Below are 17,319 nucleotides of genomic sequence, written 5' to 3'. Positions count from 1 at the left end.
CTTTGATTTATAAAAGAAAAAAAATATATAAAGGATAATAAAATAATAAAAAAAGTCTAATGAGGCCCCAAAAAGAGCAAACCGCAACAGGATATGACCTACTAACTTTAGTCAGCCTCATCCATGATACATCCCTCCTCTACGATACATTTCCATATCTATTCCAACCGCAACAGGATATTACCTACTCCAACCGTATTACATATTTATTTAATTCAGAGCAAGTCATAATACCGATCACCTGTCATAAACAACTTAAAATTAATTGTATATCGTATTGCTGAATATGATTCCCTTTTAAATAAATAAATAAATAATAGTGAAGAAATTTTATTTTAAAAATTTAGATGTTTTATGTATATTAATATCATGTTTGTATGATAATGATGGAATATTGAGATAAAAGTGAAGAATTAAAGGAAAAATAGCCCAAAAATCGTTTTGAACCGGATTTTCGAGTGAAAAAACCGTATCCCGAAAAGGAAGATGGGCGACCGGATTCATTCCAATTGCCGGAGATTGAATAAATTCCACACCTCGTGCTCTATTTCTTAACTGTATCGTGGAAGGGAGCAACGTCAGCGGCCGAGGTAGAAGGAGCCGCGGAGTGCGTCGCCGCCGTGCTCCGGTGTTCTCCTTCTCCCTCGAGAAGCCTCAAGTACTCCAAGTATTCCCTCATGTCATCGTCGGCGGCGTCACCGTCGGGGTACGGCTCCAGGAGGGCAGCTAGAGCAGCGGAATCCGTCGGCGGGGCTTGCGTCGACGAGGCAGGGGAAGGTAGCAGGAGCTGAGCCTCCTCGGGGAAATTGAGCTTGGCTCTGCTTCCCCGGAAGCGGAGGGCGGCCTCGTCGTAGGCTCGGGCGGCGCCCTCGGCTGTGTCGAAGGTGCCGAGCCAGACGCGGGCGGCCTTGAGCGGATCGCGTATCTCCGCCGCCCATTTCCCCCACGGACGCTGACGGACTCCCCTGTATTTTCTTCTCCCTCCTTGCTCTGCTCCGGAGGCAGTGGAGGGGGAAGCGATTCTCCCCGCTTCTCCAGCACGGGCATGCTCTGTTCCGCTAATTGACGACGACGGCTCCGCAGAGCTGAAGTGGAACCTCGGAAATTCGTCGCTGATTGCCGAGAAGCTCTCCCTAGTCCTCTTCTGCCCGCCGACACCAGCGCGGTCTCCGGCAATCACACGCGCAAGGACTTTCACCATCTCCGACCTCTCCTTCTCCAAGAACGACGAGGTCAGCAACGATGATTCCACCGGCGCCGGCGAAGCAAACACTGGGTACTCTCCGCCGCCGCCGTCTTCAGGGTGCCCGAAATTGGCGCCGGCGGCGTTATCCGGGGGAAGCTTGGCCACTTTGATGCACATCCAAGCTTTCACCAATCTCATTCGCTCACAGGACGTGAAAGAATTCCACTATCGATGCTTACGAACGGAAGTTCATTGGAATTTATAGACACTGCTAAGGCTGACGCTCGCTAATACACGCTTTGCAAGATGCCCCCAAAGTTTGACTCCTTGTCAAAAATGCCCTTATCTTATTATGGGTGTTAAAATTTTAAAATTATAACATTTTCTCCTCCTGTTAATGTCAACGAAAAATGACTTTTTGATGAGTTAACGAGGTGTTCTGGTGGCAGTTGGGAGTGTGGGGTTTATACTTTTTGATAAATCTGGGGAGCATTAAAAAAATGATAAACTTTAGAGGACAGAGGGTGTTTTTAGAAAACTCTTTTGTTTGACTGGCCGATCAATCGGAAAAGTACTCATAATACCGACAAAACCGACCTTTTTTAGTTGTTCGAAGGGGCGGTTTGACCGAGAAGAGCGGCGTCCAGACGGGAATGACCGCCGTCCGCGGTGGCCGGTAACCGGTGGTTACCGACAGGGGCCACCTCAATATCCTAAATCGTTGAATTTCGATAACAAAATTTATTATTATTATTATTATTCACACGTTAAATTTAAGATTCATTTTATACATAAAACTGAACAAGCAATCAGAGTTGATTTTCCTGGTCACTGAACTCGTACGATATGAGTCCCACGCAATATGATGAAACCATCCTGAGACCGACAAAGTTGACTCGCCTTTAAGTTTTTAACAGTTGACTTAAATTTCCCCTAGTTTCTTACCTACATTTAACAGTTGACTTTTTCTCCCCTAGTTTTTTACCTACGTTGTCGTTAGGGCTGCTAAAGTATTCAGCTCTGCTACTATTAACATTGAAGATGACTGATTCAGTTTTATAAAAAATTTTATCAACGACTAATGTAAATTAGAAAGGGTAAGTGAATCTTAATGGATGACTAATGTAAATTAGAAAGTGTACGTGAATCTTAATGGACGACCCAGTGTGACCAATAATTTAAACTCTTTGATCTAATGTGTCTGGAATAAAATTCAAATCCTTGTTACTTAAAAAAATCTTCTCATTACTAATAATCGCACCATAGCCCCGGCACTTTCCCCCCTTGATCCTGTCCGAATCGCTGAATCAACGGACGCTGGGCACGTGACGCTCTCCTGATTGCTGACGTAAATCTCCGACCGGTCGTACGACCCTCCGGCGAACCTGCAAAGAAGTCGGGCCGGGAAGGGGTTCCCGGCGACGACCCTCCGACGCTCAAGTCAGGCAAATGGACAGCAAAGAAGTGGCTCCGAATATCTCAGAACGCATACCTCCGGCGAAGTATAAGGCTCCTTATATAGAGCTGTGAAGGTGTTCATCACACCTACCAAGGCAACTACGTGTCCTTAGCCCATACCTCGGTATGTACTTGTCAGACAAGCTTACCTGACACCATACTGCTACTGTCCAAGCACGTCTATGATGTGACAAGGGAACCCACTGTCATAAGATCCTGCGTATGGTCTAATCGTTGAACATGCTCGCTGTCAGAATATGCTTTTGTCCTTTTGTATCTTATGTTCCTGCACCGAGCGTCCTACCGGTCAGCAGTCATGGGCATCGTCCGACCGGTCATTCGTACTGGTCCACTTGGAGCTTCCCGGTAATGTGCTTTGAGACTGTTCGTAGTATCCGCTCGGCCATATGCCTCTGTTCAACGAGCGTCGGAACCCCTAGTCCCGTCGGGTCGTCTTTGGTTCAGCTGTGACCCCGTTCGGCCGACCGGTCTCCGCTTCTCCGGTCGGACGTCGGATACTTTGACCTCCCCGTGGCGTTGACTTCCCAAAAAGGGGGTCCCCCGTTTTTACCACCGGATCACTTGCCTCCCCTTCAAGTCTAGTCGAAGGAGGCAATTAGTTCGACTGACTGGACCATCAGTTGGGCCGAGCGGCGCCATGAAAATACCATCCGCTCGGAAACAAAGGGGGTAGCCAAAACACCAGTCAACGAAAACTTTCCTCAGCGTCTCTTCGAATTTTCCGCCAATCTCCATCATTAAGGTCGAGCACGCGCTCATTAAATGCATCCCAGTGGCTGAATGCCACGTGGCGGTGCTGCCGTCATCGTACGGCGACGGCGTGGGTTTTGATGGGATCGAGGCGATTCGAAATGAACGGTGCGATGCGTGCTCCGATTCTCGCGACCTGGATCCAACGGTGGAGGCCGCTCGGGCTCCACCCTATAAAGGCTTCGTTTTCTTTCCTTCACCTCACGTCTGCTGTCGCGTGCCTCCCAATTCCTCTTGCGCTCCAGACTTCCGGCGATCTTGCGCTTCTGTTTCCGGCGGTCTCCGGTGCTCTTCCCTCGATCCTCTTCTCCGTTGTAAGGTTCTGCTTCTTTTTCTCTTTGTTTCTGGCATTTCCGTTGCTTTTCTTTCCCAAGTTTCCGTTCCTGGGCTACTGTTTCTTTGCCATCTTCTTCCTTCTCTTTTGATTTCGTCCGTCCGGATCATGACCCAATCTTCTCAACCCGAAGACCAAACCCTCGGCCCATGGTACACTACCATGGAGTCGTGATTCGATCGACGTGACGCCGACCTTCTAATTAATACTTTTGAGATCCCCTCCAACCTTGAAATCATCTTACCCACAGATTCCGCTCGGCTAAACAAACAGCCGCGCGGAGCGTTTTGTGTTTTCCGCGACCAGTTCACGGCCGGTCTGCGACTCCCCATTCATCCCTTCTTTGTAGAAGTTTGCAACTTTTTCGGCATTCCGCTCGGAAGCCTAGTCCCCAATACTTTCCGCCTTTTATGCGGTGTAGTCCTCCTCTTCAAAATCCATGACATTCCCCTCCGGTCGGAGGTCTTTTATTACTTCTATTACCCCAAGCAATCCGAGCCGGGCACCTACATGTTCCAAGCTCGGCCCAGCTTGGTCTTCTTCAATAAACTACCTTCCTCCAATAAGCATTGGAAGGAATTCTACTTCTACATTCACCTTGCCGAACGGCCTACCTTCCGAACCCAATGGTAGGTCGGCCTTCCTCCCACCCCCGAGCTCAAAAAGTTCAAGACCCGACCAGATTATCTCCACGCCGCCAACATGTTGGCCGATCTGCGGTTTGACATCAACAAGTTCCTTCCGGAAGGGGTCATGTACATATTCGGCCTGAGTCCGATCAGAGCCCCCCTCCCGAGCAGCTTCGGTAAGAATTTTACTTTGTTCATTTACCTTGATTGCTAACTGATTTTCTTCTTTTTCCTTTGCAGCGAATATTATCATGGAGTCGGTAATGGCCGGCATTCTCAAGAAGAAAGCGGCGGCGCTCGAGGCCGCGACTGCCCGAGAAATGGAGACGCTCGGCATCCAGCCGGTCGGATCTAATGAGGGGGAGAGCGGGACCCACGCTGGGGAGTCGACCGCTCAGGCTTCTCTTCTAGGGCAAGCGACTGGCGCAACTGCCAGTCGAGAGCCTTCCGCTCGGGATGAGGGCTCAGCGCAAGAGGAAGAACGCCCCCTTAGACAAAAAAGACGCCAGGAGGAAACGCCACTCTGCTCGGCAGCCTCAGCTATACATCCATCAGAGCGGGTTACCGCCGCTTCTCGAGGTAAAGCTCCAGAGATCGAGGCGATTTCATCCGATCGGACTCCCTCCCAACTTGACGCGTCCGGGGACCCTCTCGAGGCAGTTCCAGTCAGCGTCCTTCCGCCCGCTCCCCACCAGGTCCATCGTTCTACAATTTTGTCCCAATTTTCTGCGCCGGCTTCCGCTCCTTCTCCGGCTTCCGCCCAGACGACCCCCGGTCGACGTCGCACCATCCGAGTCTCACTCCACCTCCCGACCGAAGAACTGTTGCCCGAGGTCGACCGACCCACAGCGCCTGAGCACATGATCACGATGAAGGGGCCCTTAGCTAAAATGTGGGTCGACGCTCGGGCGCGTGTGGCACTGATTCCGCTCCGCAACTTGGCCGATAGCCACATGCAACAGGCCACCGGGGTAGGTGTATTTTCTCCAACTCCCTCGCACATTCTTTCCGATCGGCTTATAATAAATTTTCTTTTAGAGATGAGTGGAGGAGATCGCTGTTTCCAATCGGCTTGCCATGGTGGACGAGGAGCTTAAAAGGCTACGGAGCTCGGGCGGCGCTCCTCCCCAAGGCCCTTCATATGCCGAGCTCCAGAAGGAGCTCAAAAAGACTCAGGATTTGCTGGCGGCCGAGCAGAAGAAAACGGCCAATCAGGCCCACGCCTTGGCCAAGTCAGAGGGGCAAGTCAAGTCGCTCGACCAAAAAATAACCCTGGCCACCACTCGAAAAAACACGACCATCTCCGATCTGGAGAAAAAGAATGTCGAGGCTCGGGGATTGGAGCAGAAAGTCAAGGAGTAGATGGAGCAGCTCGATAAAGAGAAGGCGAGCCGCTCGGCCGACGCAATCAAGCATAAGGACGAGCTAAAAACTCTGCAGGAATCCCTCGCTGCCTCCCAAGGGTCTTCACAGAATATCAGGAGGCCGAGCCGAGCTGAGTCGCCGCCTTGAGACAGAATTACATCCGCTCGCTTGAATTTTTGGAGAAGATTTGCGAGCGGATGTATACTGCATTTGACCTTGCAACGAGCGCCACGATGACATATTTGAAGTCCAAGGGGCACCTTCCCGAGTCCGCCATCATCCCGGCTGCAGATCAAGTGGCGCTCCTCGACAACATCCCGAAGGACCTCTATGATTACCTAGAGTAGGAAGTTTTACATGTAATTCTGCCGCTCGGCCAAAGACACTCCATTTTTGTAATTTGGCCAGTCGGCCATAGTCTTTTTAATATGCTATCCTTTCGCTTGTTTTGTCCTTTTGCTAATTAATATGTGTGTTGTCGGCTCGCCTCTTAACCCACCTCTCGTGATCGAAAGGTATTTTTACGAAGTATTTTGCGTAACATTTCCGCTCGGACGAATATATTCTACTTCGACAGAAGAGGTTATTCACTGGATGTTGATGAAGTACCTTTGGGTACTGGGCTGAGCGGAACACGTAGGTGGTCGAACGATATTGACGGCGAGTACGAAGTATTTTTAACGTCGGAGCTCGACGGTCTTCCGCTCGGAGGATTTATAGACGCCGGCTCGTCTCTCGATTTTTACCGTCGGAGCTCGACGGTCTTTCGCTCGGAGAGTTTATAGACGCTGGCTCGTCTCTCGATTTTTACCGTCGGAGCTCGACGGTCTTCCGCTCGGAGGGTTTATAGACGCCGGCTCGTCTCTCGATTTTTAACGTCGGAGCTCGACGGTCTTCCGCTCGGAGGGTTTATAGACGCCGGCTCGTCTCTCGATTTTTAACGTCGGTGCTCGACGGTCTTCCGCTCGGAGGGTTTATAGACGCCGGCTCGTCTCTCGATTTTTAACGTCGGAGCTCGACGGTCTTCCGCTCGGAGGGTTTATAGACGCCGGCTCGTCTCTCGATTTTTAACGTCGGAGCTCGACGGTCTTCCGGCCGGAGGATTTATAGACGCCGGTTCGTCTCTCGATTTTTAACGTCGGAGCTCGACGGTCTTCCGCTCGGAGGGTTTATAGACGTCGGCTCGTCTCTCGATTTTTAACGTCGGAGCTCGACGGTCTTCCGCTCGGAGGATTTATAGACGCCGGCTCGTCTCTCGATTTTTAACGTCGGAGCTCGACGGTCTTCCGCTCGGAGGGTTTATAGACGCCGGCTCGTCTCTCGATTTTTAACGTCGGAGCTCGACGGTCTTCCGCTCGGAGGGTTTATCGACGCCGACTCGTCTCTCGATTTTTAACGTCGGAGCTCGACGGTCTTCCGCTATAGACGCCGGCTCGTCTCTTGATTTTTAACGTCGGAGCTCGACGGTCTTCCGCTCGGAGGATTTATAGACGCCGGTTCGTCTCTCGATTTTTAACGTCGGAGCTCGACGGTCTTCCACTTGGAGGGTTTATAGACGCCGGCTCGTCTCTCGATTTTTAACGTCGGAGCTCGAGGGTCTTCCGCTCGAAGGGTTTATAGACGCCGGCTCGTCTCTCGATTTTTAACGTCGGAGCTCGACGGTCTTTTAAGGCTAATTTTGACACTTGTGATGGATCCGTCCGGAAGCCTCCGAAACCACCGTTGAGCCGATCCCGAGAGGGTGGTAAGGAAAACTCGACACTTCACCCCATCTGTGTACTGATGAAGAGTAGCGGTGTTGTCGAACTTACCCAAATGATCGTCCGGGTCGGTGGCTCCATTGTATTCACCGATCGCCGGAGGCACATAGTGCTTTGGCAGACGGTCCCTCAGGATGACCTCTGAGAATTGACGGTTGATCCGTTCAGGCGAGGCATCCGCTCGGGGAGCCTTGCCTTTTCTGCTGTCTCATTTTGGTACTTCATCTGATGAAGATCCTCGATCCCGATTAATTGCTGCGGCTTCAGGAGGAGTGCGAAATAGGGCCCGATGAAATGGAACCGTGGCATGCGGTGCTTCCGCTCGGCCTCCTAATGCTGATGTTGCTTGATGCTCAATCCGCTCGGCCTGCGACTTCTGCCTTTGTTCCACGATCTTAGCTGCTCGTGTTTCGATCAGAGCGTCTAGTTCTTCTGTCGAGAGTATCACCGAGTGCGGTCGTCCAGCTTCGTCCATTGCTTCCGATCGGATGCAGGAGCTTTCCCATAGACGGCGCCAAATTGATCCTGTCCGAATCGCTGAATCAACAGACGCTGGGCACTTGGCGCTCTCCTGATTGCTGACGTAAATCTCCGACCGGTCGTACGACCCTCCGGCGAACCTGCAAAGAAGTCGGGCCGGGAAGGGGTTCCCGGAGACGACCCTCCGACGCTCAAGTCAGGCAAATGGACAGCAAAGAAGTGACTGCGAATATCTCAGAACGCATACCTCCGGCGAAGTATAAGGCTCCTTATATAGAGCTGTGAAGGTGCTCACGCACACCTACCGAGACAACTACGTGTCCTTAGCCCATACCTCGGTATGTGCTTGTCAGACAAGTTTACCTGACACCATACTGCTACTGTCCAAGCACGTCTATGATGTGACAAGGGAACCCGCTGTCATAAGATCCTGCGTATGGTCTAATCGTTGAACATGCTCACTGTCAGAATATGCTTCTGTCCTTTTGTATCTTATGTTCCTGCACCGAGCGTCCTACTGGTCGGCAGTCATGGACATCGTCCGACCGGTCATTCGTACTGGTCCACTTGGAGCTTCCCGGTAATGTGCTTTGAGACTGTTCGCAGTATCCGCTCGGCTATATGCCTCTGTTCAACGAGCGTCGGAACCCCTAGTCCCGTCGGGTCGTCTTTGGTTCAGCTGTGACCCCGTTCGGTCGACCGGTCTCCGCTTCTCCGGTCGGACGTCGGATACTTTGACCTCCCTGTGGCGTTGACTTCCCAAAAAGAGGGTCCCCCGTTCTTACCACCGGATCACCCCTCTTTGTGGTTTATATGTGTGATTTGTAAATGGTTTTCAATTTAAATTGTATTTTTCTCAAAGCCGTTTTTTACCTTTTTTGTTTCTGAATCCATTTTTTTTAGATTCATTCTATTTCTTCACTTGTTTATGTTACTTTACTTTTTAAAACTCATCTAAGTTATGTGTGTTGTAATTTGACTTTTAAAAATATAACACGTAATGTGAAATTACTTTAATTTTTCAATTATATTGTTCTTAACTCAATTTTATAATTTATTTTGTGCACGCGCTTAATTTTTAAAATCGAGAACTAAATTTAAATTGTTTTTTAATGTATACTTTTTTTTTCAAAAAGTATTATTTATAATATTTGGTCAAGTTTATAATATTTTATTATTTTTAAATTAATTAAAGATGATTTTTAAATTAATTAAAGATGATCAACAGCCTCAGATTATATGAGAAATAAATTATAAGATAATTTATAATCGACTGTCAAATTAATTAGAAATTTGGAAGATATTTTTTTTCGAAAACATGTGTCTCTTGAGAATGGATCTCTTACCTTGGTATTGTAAATCCTAAAACCATAAAAAAAAACATAAAAAAAATCGAAATATTATATATTTTTTAAATTTTTAAAAATCAAAAGACTTCATGAATAACCTCAAGTTAATCTTAAAATAGTTTATTATTTTAGAATGAATCTAAAAATTTATGGAAAAGTATCAGATATTTAATATTTATTTTAAAAATCCTCAACTATTAAAAAATCTCATAAATAAAATTTTAAATGGCGAAAACCATAAAAAAAATATTATTTTCAAAATGCCAAGTCCTTTTAAAACACTTTACTTTAAATTACAAAATCATGAAATTTATTATTATTTTTAAAAACATCAAAATATGTAAAAAAAAAAAAATCTCATAAGCCCTTAAATAAATTTCAAAATATCAACAAATTCAGAAATAATTATATATATATATATATATATATATATATATATATATATATATATATATATATATATATATATATATATATATATATGCTCCACTCATTTTCGCACCATATTTTTATAATTGAGATGACTTAGGACACCTATAATCATTAGGGGTGTGCCTTGTAATTTCACCTACTCCGATCTTAGAGTAAAGAGTTACTAAACTAGAGAAGTTAACATCTCTTCTACTGTAGCCATCATCTTGCATACAGCAGTTAGTCTTCAGTCTCCGAGGAGGTTATTGTTAGATTTCAGAGGATGGATGATTTTATTCGTTCACTAAGTTTGACTAACCCTCTTTCACCATCATCACCACCACCACCACCAACTGACAAGGGTTAGACTTATTAGTTGTATGTTTGGATATGCTTGCCCTCTTTCTATTATATGCATCTTTTAGACTTATAGATGTAGGTTTGCTTGATATTGCTATAGATTGTTATCTTGTTTGCTAATTATTTACTTATACTTTGCAAGTTTTGATGAATATCAATTGGGAGAGAATAATAAATTAGATAACTTAAATAAAATAAGAGAAAAAATCAAAATCAAAATATAATCATGTTTATTATTTTTCCTCTCAAAACTATCATGCTTATCATTTTGATTTATTATTTTTCCTCTCAAAACTATCATGCTTGCTTAGTATTTTTTTCTCCCAAAAATATCATGCTATTATTTTATTTTCTATATTTCTTTCTAATTTTAACCTAGGCTACCATTATATCAAAAAGGGAGAGATTATTAGTGCAGTTAGCACTAATAATCAAACTCATGTTTTGATATATGACAAAAGGTTAAAGTTAGATCATATGCTTTTAATGTTTGGACCAAGTGTGTAGACTGAAGGACTTGGCAGGTTGATAACCAACAATGTTATCTATTATTTTTGGCTCTTATACTTGATATTTTGACCATCTCACATGTATGAATTGGTGTTTATATCATGTTTACGAGTATGAATTCATTTGAAACTTAATTATAAATTTCCTACAATTATGTAATTAAATCTCATGTTTTTAATGTTGTTTTGTACGGAATCCAAAGAGCATGGATTAGGGTCAAGTCGGATTGAATTTAGCTTGATTTAAAGGTCAAATGAAAGAAATCAAGCTGAATTAGTATGAACCATTGATCCATATCCAGAGAGATTTTGTGCCTTTACTCAGATCTAGTCATCCAACCCTTCATCCAGATCTGGAGCTACATGGACCATTTGATCAAATTAGTTTTAATTTAATTTCAAATGATCTAACCACTCATCTCATGATTTGACGGCTAGATCTTTATCCATCTCCCTCACAAGCATGGATACTCAGATCGAAGGAGGAAATCCTTCCTTTTATTCATGCAGATACACGTGAACAACAACAACTAGGGCTTTTGATTTGTTCGCGTTTTCTCCTCCTATACGCCCGACGCTCCCTTTCCTTTGCTCCTAATCGAAGAAGAAGAGTTCGGTGATGGCAGCTTCCGACGGATCTGCAACGACGGTGACCATCAAGTAGTACTAGAGTGGTATCTCCGACAAGGCTCTTCTTCTCATCCCTCGCACATCCTAGTCGAGTCCCCTGCTGGACGTGGTGAAGAAAGCATCGGCAATTTCCCGACGGGTAGCGAGCCTCGGGTCTTCTCCGACACTCATTCACGTACCTACACCAGCCTCAAAACTCTGAGTTCCCTGTTGGACATGGTGAAGAAGGCAGGAGCTCAGAAATTCCAACAGCCACATTGTCTTCGTCAGAGGAGTTCTGACTAGAGTTCTTCAATGCTTGGAGCTGCACAACCTAGGTCTACCGAATGCAGTGAAGAAGAAAGAGCCAAGGTCGACGAGATTGATTGGAATTCCTTTGTATAGCAGATTTCTTTCAAAGTGGTTTGCTTTGAGGAAGTTGTGCTTCCACCATCGTCTGTTACATCTCCAACCATCAGAGTCTTCATCCACCAAATTTAGGGGATTTCCAAGTGATAGCGGTTTTCTTCCTTGATGGTTCTGCTTCTCGGATTTGATCATAGAATTAGATTAGTTAATTAGGATTCATTTGTTATTCATGTTTGATTTTATAGTTAATAGTTATGTTCTTATGCATGTTTGATTGTTTATTATTGCACTTTGTTTAGATTCATTTATGCATGTTGCATTCTTTGTTATGTTTTCATATTATGTCTATTGATGATTAAATTTGTGTTGTAAGGTGATAATGCGATGCATGTTTGTTATTGATAGTTAGATAGGACTATAGTTAATTCTTCTCACATCTTATTTCTGTTGATGATGTTATCCGTAGTATAGAATGACACTGCATTATGGGTTCATTATTGATGATTAGTTTGTATTTTATTTATTGCATTAGGTTTAGAGAACAACCCCAAACAAAAATCCCTTGGTTCAATTTTGTTTGAAAATAAACGTCTTGCCATTAGTTCCGCGAGATAGATGACCTGAGCCCTCTACTATACTACTTTAGTGTAGGTTGCGGGGTTTCAGGTAAGTATAAATTATTAATTTGATTTGTGTAAGTGACAGATGCGACCTCATCAAATTTTAGCACCATTGTCGGGGAGCTAATAGTGTTTGTTTGATTTTAGATTGTGCATAGTTTTATCTTTTCTTTGTTTTCATTTTTTTATTTAATTGTCTATCTACTTGTGTTCTAACTGTTAATTTTGGTGTATGACCAGGTCTTTGTGTGATAAATTACTTGATCTTGACCCAAAAATAGAGAGGACATTTCAGGCCTTGAGGATTAAGGAGAGGTCATCTAATACATTTGATGATAGTTCTTCAGACTTGGATCTTCCCATGGCATATAATAACAAAACTATGAAGGAGTTGACAGCTCCAGATGTGACCTACATGCACTCTTGCATTAATTATCCTTCTTTAGCTAGAGATTTTGAGCTCAGATCTGGTCTTATACATTTGCTTCCTAAATTCGAGGCTTATCAGGAGAATATCCCAACATACATTTACATGAGTTCCATGTGGTTTGTTTGACCATGCATGAAACCACAAGACATTTCTGAAGAGGACATCAAATTGAGAGCCTTTCCATTTTCATTGGCAGAAGCAGCTAAAGATTGGTTATACTCACTTCTAGTTGGATTCATTACAAGTTGGATTGATATGAAAAGGACATTCTTGGAGATATTCTTTCCTCCTTCTAGAATTACAACTATCAGGAAAAAGTATCTGTAGCATTCAACAAAATGTGGGGGAAACTCTCTATGACTATTGGGAGAGATTCAAGAAATTATATTCAAGTTGCCCTCAGCATCAAATCAGTGATCAGCTACTTGTCCAGTATTTCTACGAGGGACTGCTTCCCATGGATAGGAGTATGATAGATGCAGTATCTGGAAGAGCTTTGGTAAACAAGACTCCAAGTCAAGCTAGGGAGCTTATTTCAAACATGGTAGAAAATTCACAGCAATTTGGAAGTAGAGCAATTGTGACATGAGGTGTTGTTGAAGCTCAATTGACATCTACTGAGCGATAGGGAATTAAGAGTACATTGCAGAAGTTGACTTCTCTAGTTAAGCAAATGACATTGAATAATACTTGTCAAACTTCAACATTTCTTGTTCAAATGATGAGAGTATGTGACATTTGTTCTAGGCAAGATCACCCTTCGAATTGGAGTCCAAATCTTTAGCAGGATGAATCAGTAGCAACACTTTCTAGACCTCAATGTTGGAGCAATCCCAATGATCCATGCGACCATGTGTTTTGGTGTTTAAGTAAAGGGTTTAAGTTATGTTCATCCTTATATTTTATATGTGTATTTGAATTGTGCAGATTTACAGGATACACATATGACTCAAGTTGATGGCTTCATGTCCGGTGAAGGATGGAGCATCCGAGGGATCGTGGACAATGCAGCAAGGACAAGGGCTGAGGGAAGTGACTTCGAGGCATACACGAAGGATGACATTGGAACGAACTGGGGGCTTGGGTGCATCCGATGGACGAGAGCCAAAGGAAGTAGGCTTGAAGGCAAGAGGTCAAAGCTGCAACGAAGAAGAGTCAAATGAGTCGTAAGGGTGAGGGTCCGAGTGCTGAGAGATTATACTTGGGGTACCAGTCGACTAATGGAAATAGCAGTCGACTGGTACAGTCGGCTGAGTAGTCGACTGGGAGTGAACATAATGCTTCTGTTTGCTCGACTAGTGTGGAGCAATCGATTAGTACTTTCACCAGTCGACTAGTATCTAGCCGTTGGATTGTAACGATCGAATCTCCACAGAGGGCAGTTGACTAGCACTTTCACCAGTCGACTGATAGACGGAGTTTTCCAACCCATGGTCTATATAATCAAGGCTTTGGAGGTTGGTTAAGGTTGACGAAATAGAGTTGGTTAACCCCTATTAGTAGTCTACCTGCGTCCTAGCATCTCAAGTGTTCTTGTGAGAGTTGTGGTGAGGTTTCTCTATCTACAAGGAGCTACATGAGCTAGCCGGAGATCTTTTGGGGAGTAATCCATGGTGTCAGCCTTTTTGCATGTCACGTGGCACCCCAAATTGATTAAGTTTGAAACTCACATAAACTAAAATAACCTGTGTAGTAAGGAGTCCCAAATCGTATTTTTCCAAGGTTAACTAGTGAGTTGTGTGAATACTCTATATTCGATTCAAATTAAATTCTTACATTGAATTATACCTCTAATGCATCATTGATCCAAATGATTTAATCCCTATCTCTACAATTCACAATACAGTAACCATTACATTCAAAATCTCATCACAATTTCAATAACTAAGCCTAACATTTTATCACCATCACAATCCAGTTCCAACCTAAACTCAATCGCCACATCTTCTATTCTTAATTACAATCAACAATCAATCTCAAAAGCTCAAACACAATAATATTGAACAGATGAAGCATCCAATTCATAATTGTAATCAACTTAAACAATCAATCTAAACCAACAAATCTTTAATCTCAACCTCATTCGACAATGTTTAATAGAGGTATACAAGGAGAATCTCTAATGAAACATTCTCATTTAAACTTCATCACAGTCACAACAAATCTGATGCATAGAACAAAGATCTGAATTAAAGACTTAAATCTAAAGGAATTGTAGAAAACATGACTGTAATTATAAACTAGGTTAGTTGCTAAACATGGTTTAAATTGCAAACAATCAAAGAAAACAAGTATCAAAACTGAAACAAAATATGAATTGTAAAACTAGGTAATCAGTTCATAAGATCTGAGCAAGTTCAAGCATAATTCAAAGACAAAATCAAAGTAAACAAAACCCTAACATTACATAAACCAAACCCGAAACAAACTCCTCTCTGCCAAAACACAGATCTGCCTCTGGGAACGCCCTTCCGACAATCACCAGCTCACCACTGAGTCCCCAGCACATTTAAGAGAAGTCCAAAGCTAATGGGAACCCTATCTAGCTTGGAATCACCTGAAATCACCAACCGCCGAAGAACAGAGCACATCTTGCTGAATCCGAAGACGCGAAGTGGAAATGAAGATGGATAACACTCTGAAGAACCAGGGAACACCCTCAAATCCTCCAGTGAGCATGACAACAGCTCAGATCGGGGAACACCCACAAATCTTAGCCGGAATGAAGCTCATGGACAACAAAACTATGATCGGGGAACACCCACTGCATCGCGCTCTGCCCCTGGAATTGTTGGTGGCCGGATCGTAGATAGCTCGCCGACGACGAAGAAGATTGAATTCCGGCTCTGGATATGGAATGGAAGCATCGGCCGTCGCGCGAAGAAGAAGATGAAACTGTAAAGAAATCGCGAAGCCGAGCCCAGCTTCTGCACTGTAGCTTCTCGCCATTTAAATCATCCTCACATCTGATCGGATGGTCCAGATTGATTTGATCTTATCTAACGGTTGTGATGTCTTCAGATCTGGATCAAAAGCTTCGGATCTTCATCAACGGACGAGATCTGCTCCTCATTAGGTCGGATGGACCAGATTCTCCATGGATGGCTCAGATCTGCTTGATTGTAGATGAACAGTTCAAATCGCTCCAAAGCTTTGATCGCCTCATTTAGCCCTAGATTTGATCCCAAGTGTGATCTGATCTGATCGGGTTCATGACCCTTTTGATGCCTACAAAATAATAATCGAATATTAGCATCAAATACCATGATAATTGATTAATTTGCAAATAAGTCCAAGATCACATGCAATTTGTAAAATGTAATGTAAATGTGAGTTTAAACTATGAATAAACCAATAAAAACATGCATTATAAATTAAAATAATGTAGCAAAATCATGGTTATTAAATCCCCCACACTTAGTCTTGGACGTCCCGTTCAAGTAAAGAAAACCTAAAAATCATCTCCCACAAAAATTTCCTAGCAATACCTAGAAGATGGTAAAAGGTAATTAACTAAGGTCATCTTAAAGATCACAAACAATCATGAATACAATCTAAACAATAATCAGTAGGTATGGTAATTTCAATCCAATTGAAAAATTAAGCAAGTTGCAATCTCACAAGGTATTCACCTATTCTAGCCCTCACACTCAAAAATGTATTTTAGTGGAGCTCACTCAATGTCACTCACAACATTTCACTACCATAAGCTTGCTTATTTTCTAATTCTTCACCACTATAAACATAGCATATATGAATCAAAAGGATTTAATAAACAAGAATTTAAATGGAATAAAAAAGAACAATGAAAGTGGATGAAATAGGCAAAAGTAAAGAATTCAACGAAAAATTGAGAAGATAAGAGTATTGGAGGAATATACTTGATGACTTGACCATTTTGATGTGAAAAAAGATGAATACCATTTGTCGTCACCAATTCAACATATCAAGCTAACCTCTCCTTCAATTTGAATGCAAACATAGAATCTTGATACTCTATCTTCACACTTGATGCTTTTTTGATGTGCCATTTTTCTAATTTTTTTCTTTCTTCACTGTTTTTACTGTTTTTTCACTTCATTCCATCACTTTGAAAGCTCAAATAATCTTAAATCACCTCATGGAGAAAAGCTCCCTCCCCCACACTTAAAATCTTGGCCATCTCAGACAAGAAAACACCACATGTATCTAATTATTTGAAATTCTTTTAGCCACTGTTTTCCTTTTCATCCTGTAGTTTGTATATTTTTTACAGTTTGTTTTTATTCTGCAGCATGCTGCATTTCCTGAATTCCTGCATTAATTACAGCATTTCAAAACCTAAATTTCTGCAACTTAGTCTATTAGATTTTGCATCCTGTAGATTTAGCCTTTGAGACAACCATTTCAGAATATAGGCTAGTCTCTATAATAGCTGAATCGAGCTTAAGCTTGAGAAATTCCAAGTTAAAGAAGTTCAGCTATTTACTAATCAAAATTTGCACAACTTTTGGCATGCAACAAGTTCCTGAATGTGATTTTCATAAGTTTCACACGTGCAACAACTCAGCAACTCTGCCTTCTTCTAGTAAATTTGCTTATACTCCAGTATACGAATAGGAAGTCATAAAGAGTAGTTCAGCTATCCATAGCTCTTGGAAATCAGTAACTTTAGCTATACAATTCCAGAATTTATCACA

General features: G+C 43.2%; 1 protein-coding gene and 1 non-coding gene across 2 annotated transcripts; both read right to left on the bottom strand.

The window, feature by feature from the left end:
• Nucleotides 1-478: 478 nt before the first annotated feature.
• LOC122025260 (ethylene-responsive transcription factor ABR1-like) lies at nucleotides 479-1,413 on the bottom strand. Its single transcript, XM_042584043.1, has one exon. The coding sequence runs from the start codon at nucleotides 1,382-1,384 to the stop codon at nucleotides 545-547; it is 840 nt and encodes a 279-aa protein (XP_042439977.1). The 5' UTR covers nucleotides 1,385-1,413; the 3' UTR covers nucleotides 479-544.
• Nucleotides 1,414-12,943: 11,530 nt separating this feature from the next.
• On the bottom strand, nucleotides 12,944-13,051 carry LOC122025959. Its single transcript, XR_006123958.1, has one exon. It is a non-coding gene; the product is annotated as a small nucleolar RNA R71 (small nucleolar RNA).
• Nucleotides 13,052-17,319: the final 4,268 nt, after the last annotated feature.

The sequence above is a fragment of the Zingiber officinale genome, chromosome 9B (assembly GCF_018446385.1).
Source record: "Zingiber officinale cultivar Zhangliang chromosome 9B, Zo_v1.1, whole genome shotgun sequence".
NCBI classification, from domain to species: Eukaryota; Viridiplantae; Streptophyta; class Magnoliopsida; order Zingiberales; family Zingiberaceae; genus Zingiber; species Zingiber officinale.
This window is presented reverse-complemented; position numbering and strand designations above follow the sequence as displayed.

Excerpts from the sequence above, each read along its gene's own strand:
- LOC122025260 (XM_042584043.1), bottom strand. The coding sequence starts at position 1,384 with ATGAGATTGGTGAAAGCTTGGATGTGCATCAAAGTGGCCAAGCTTCCC.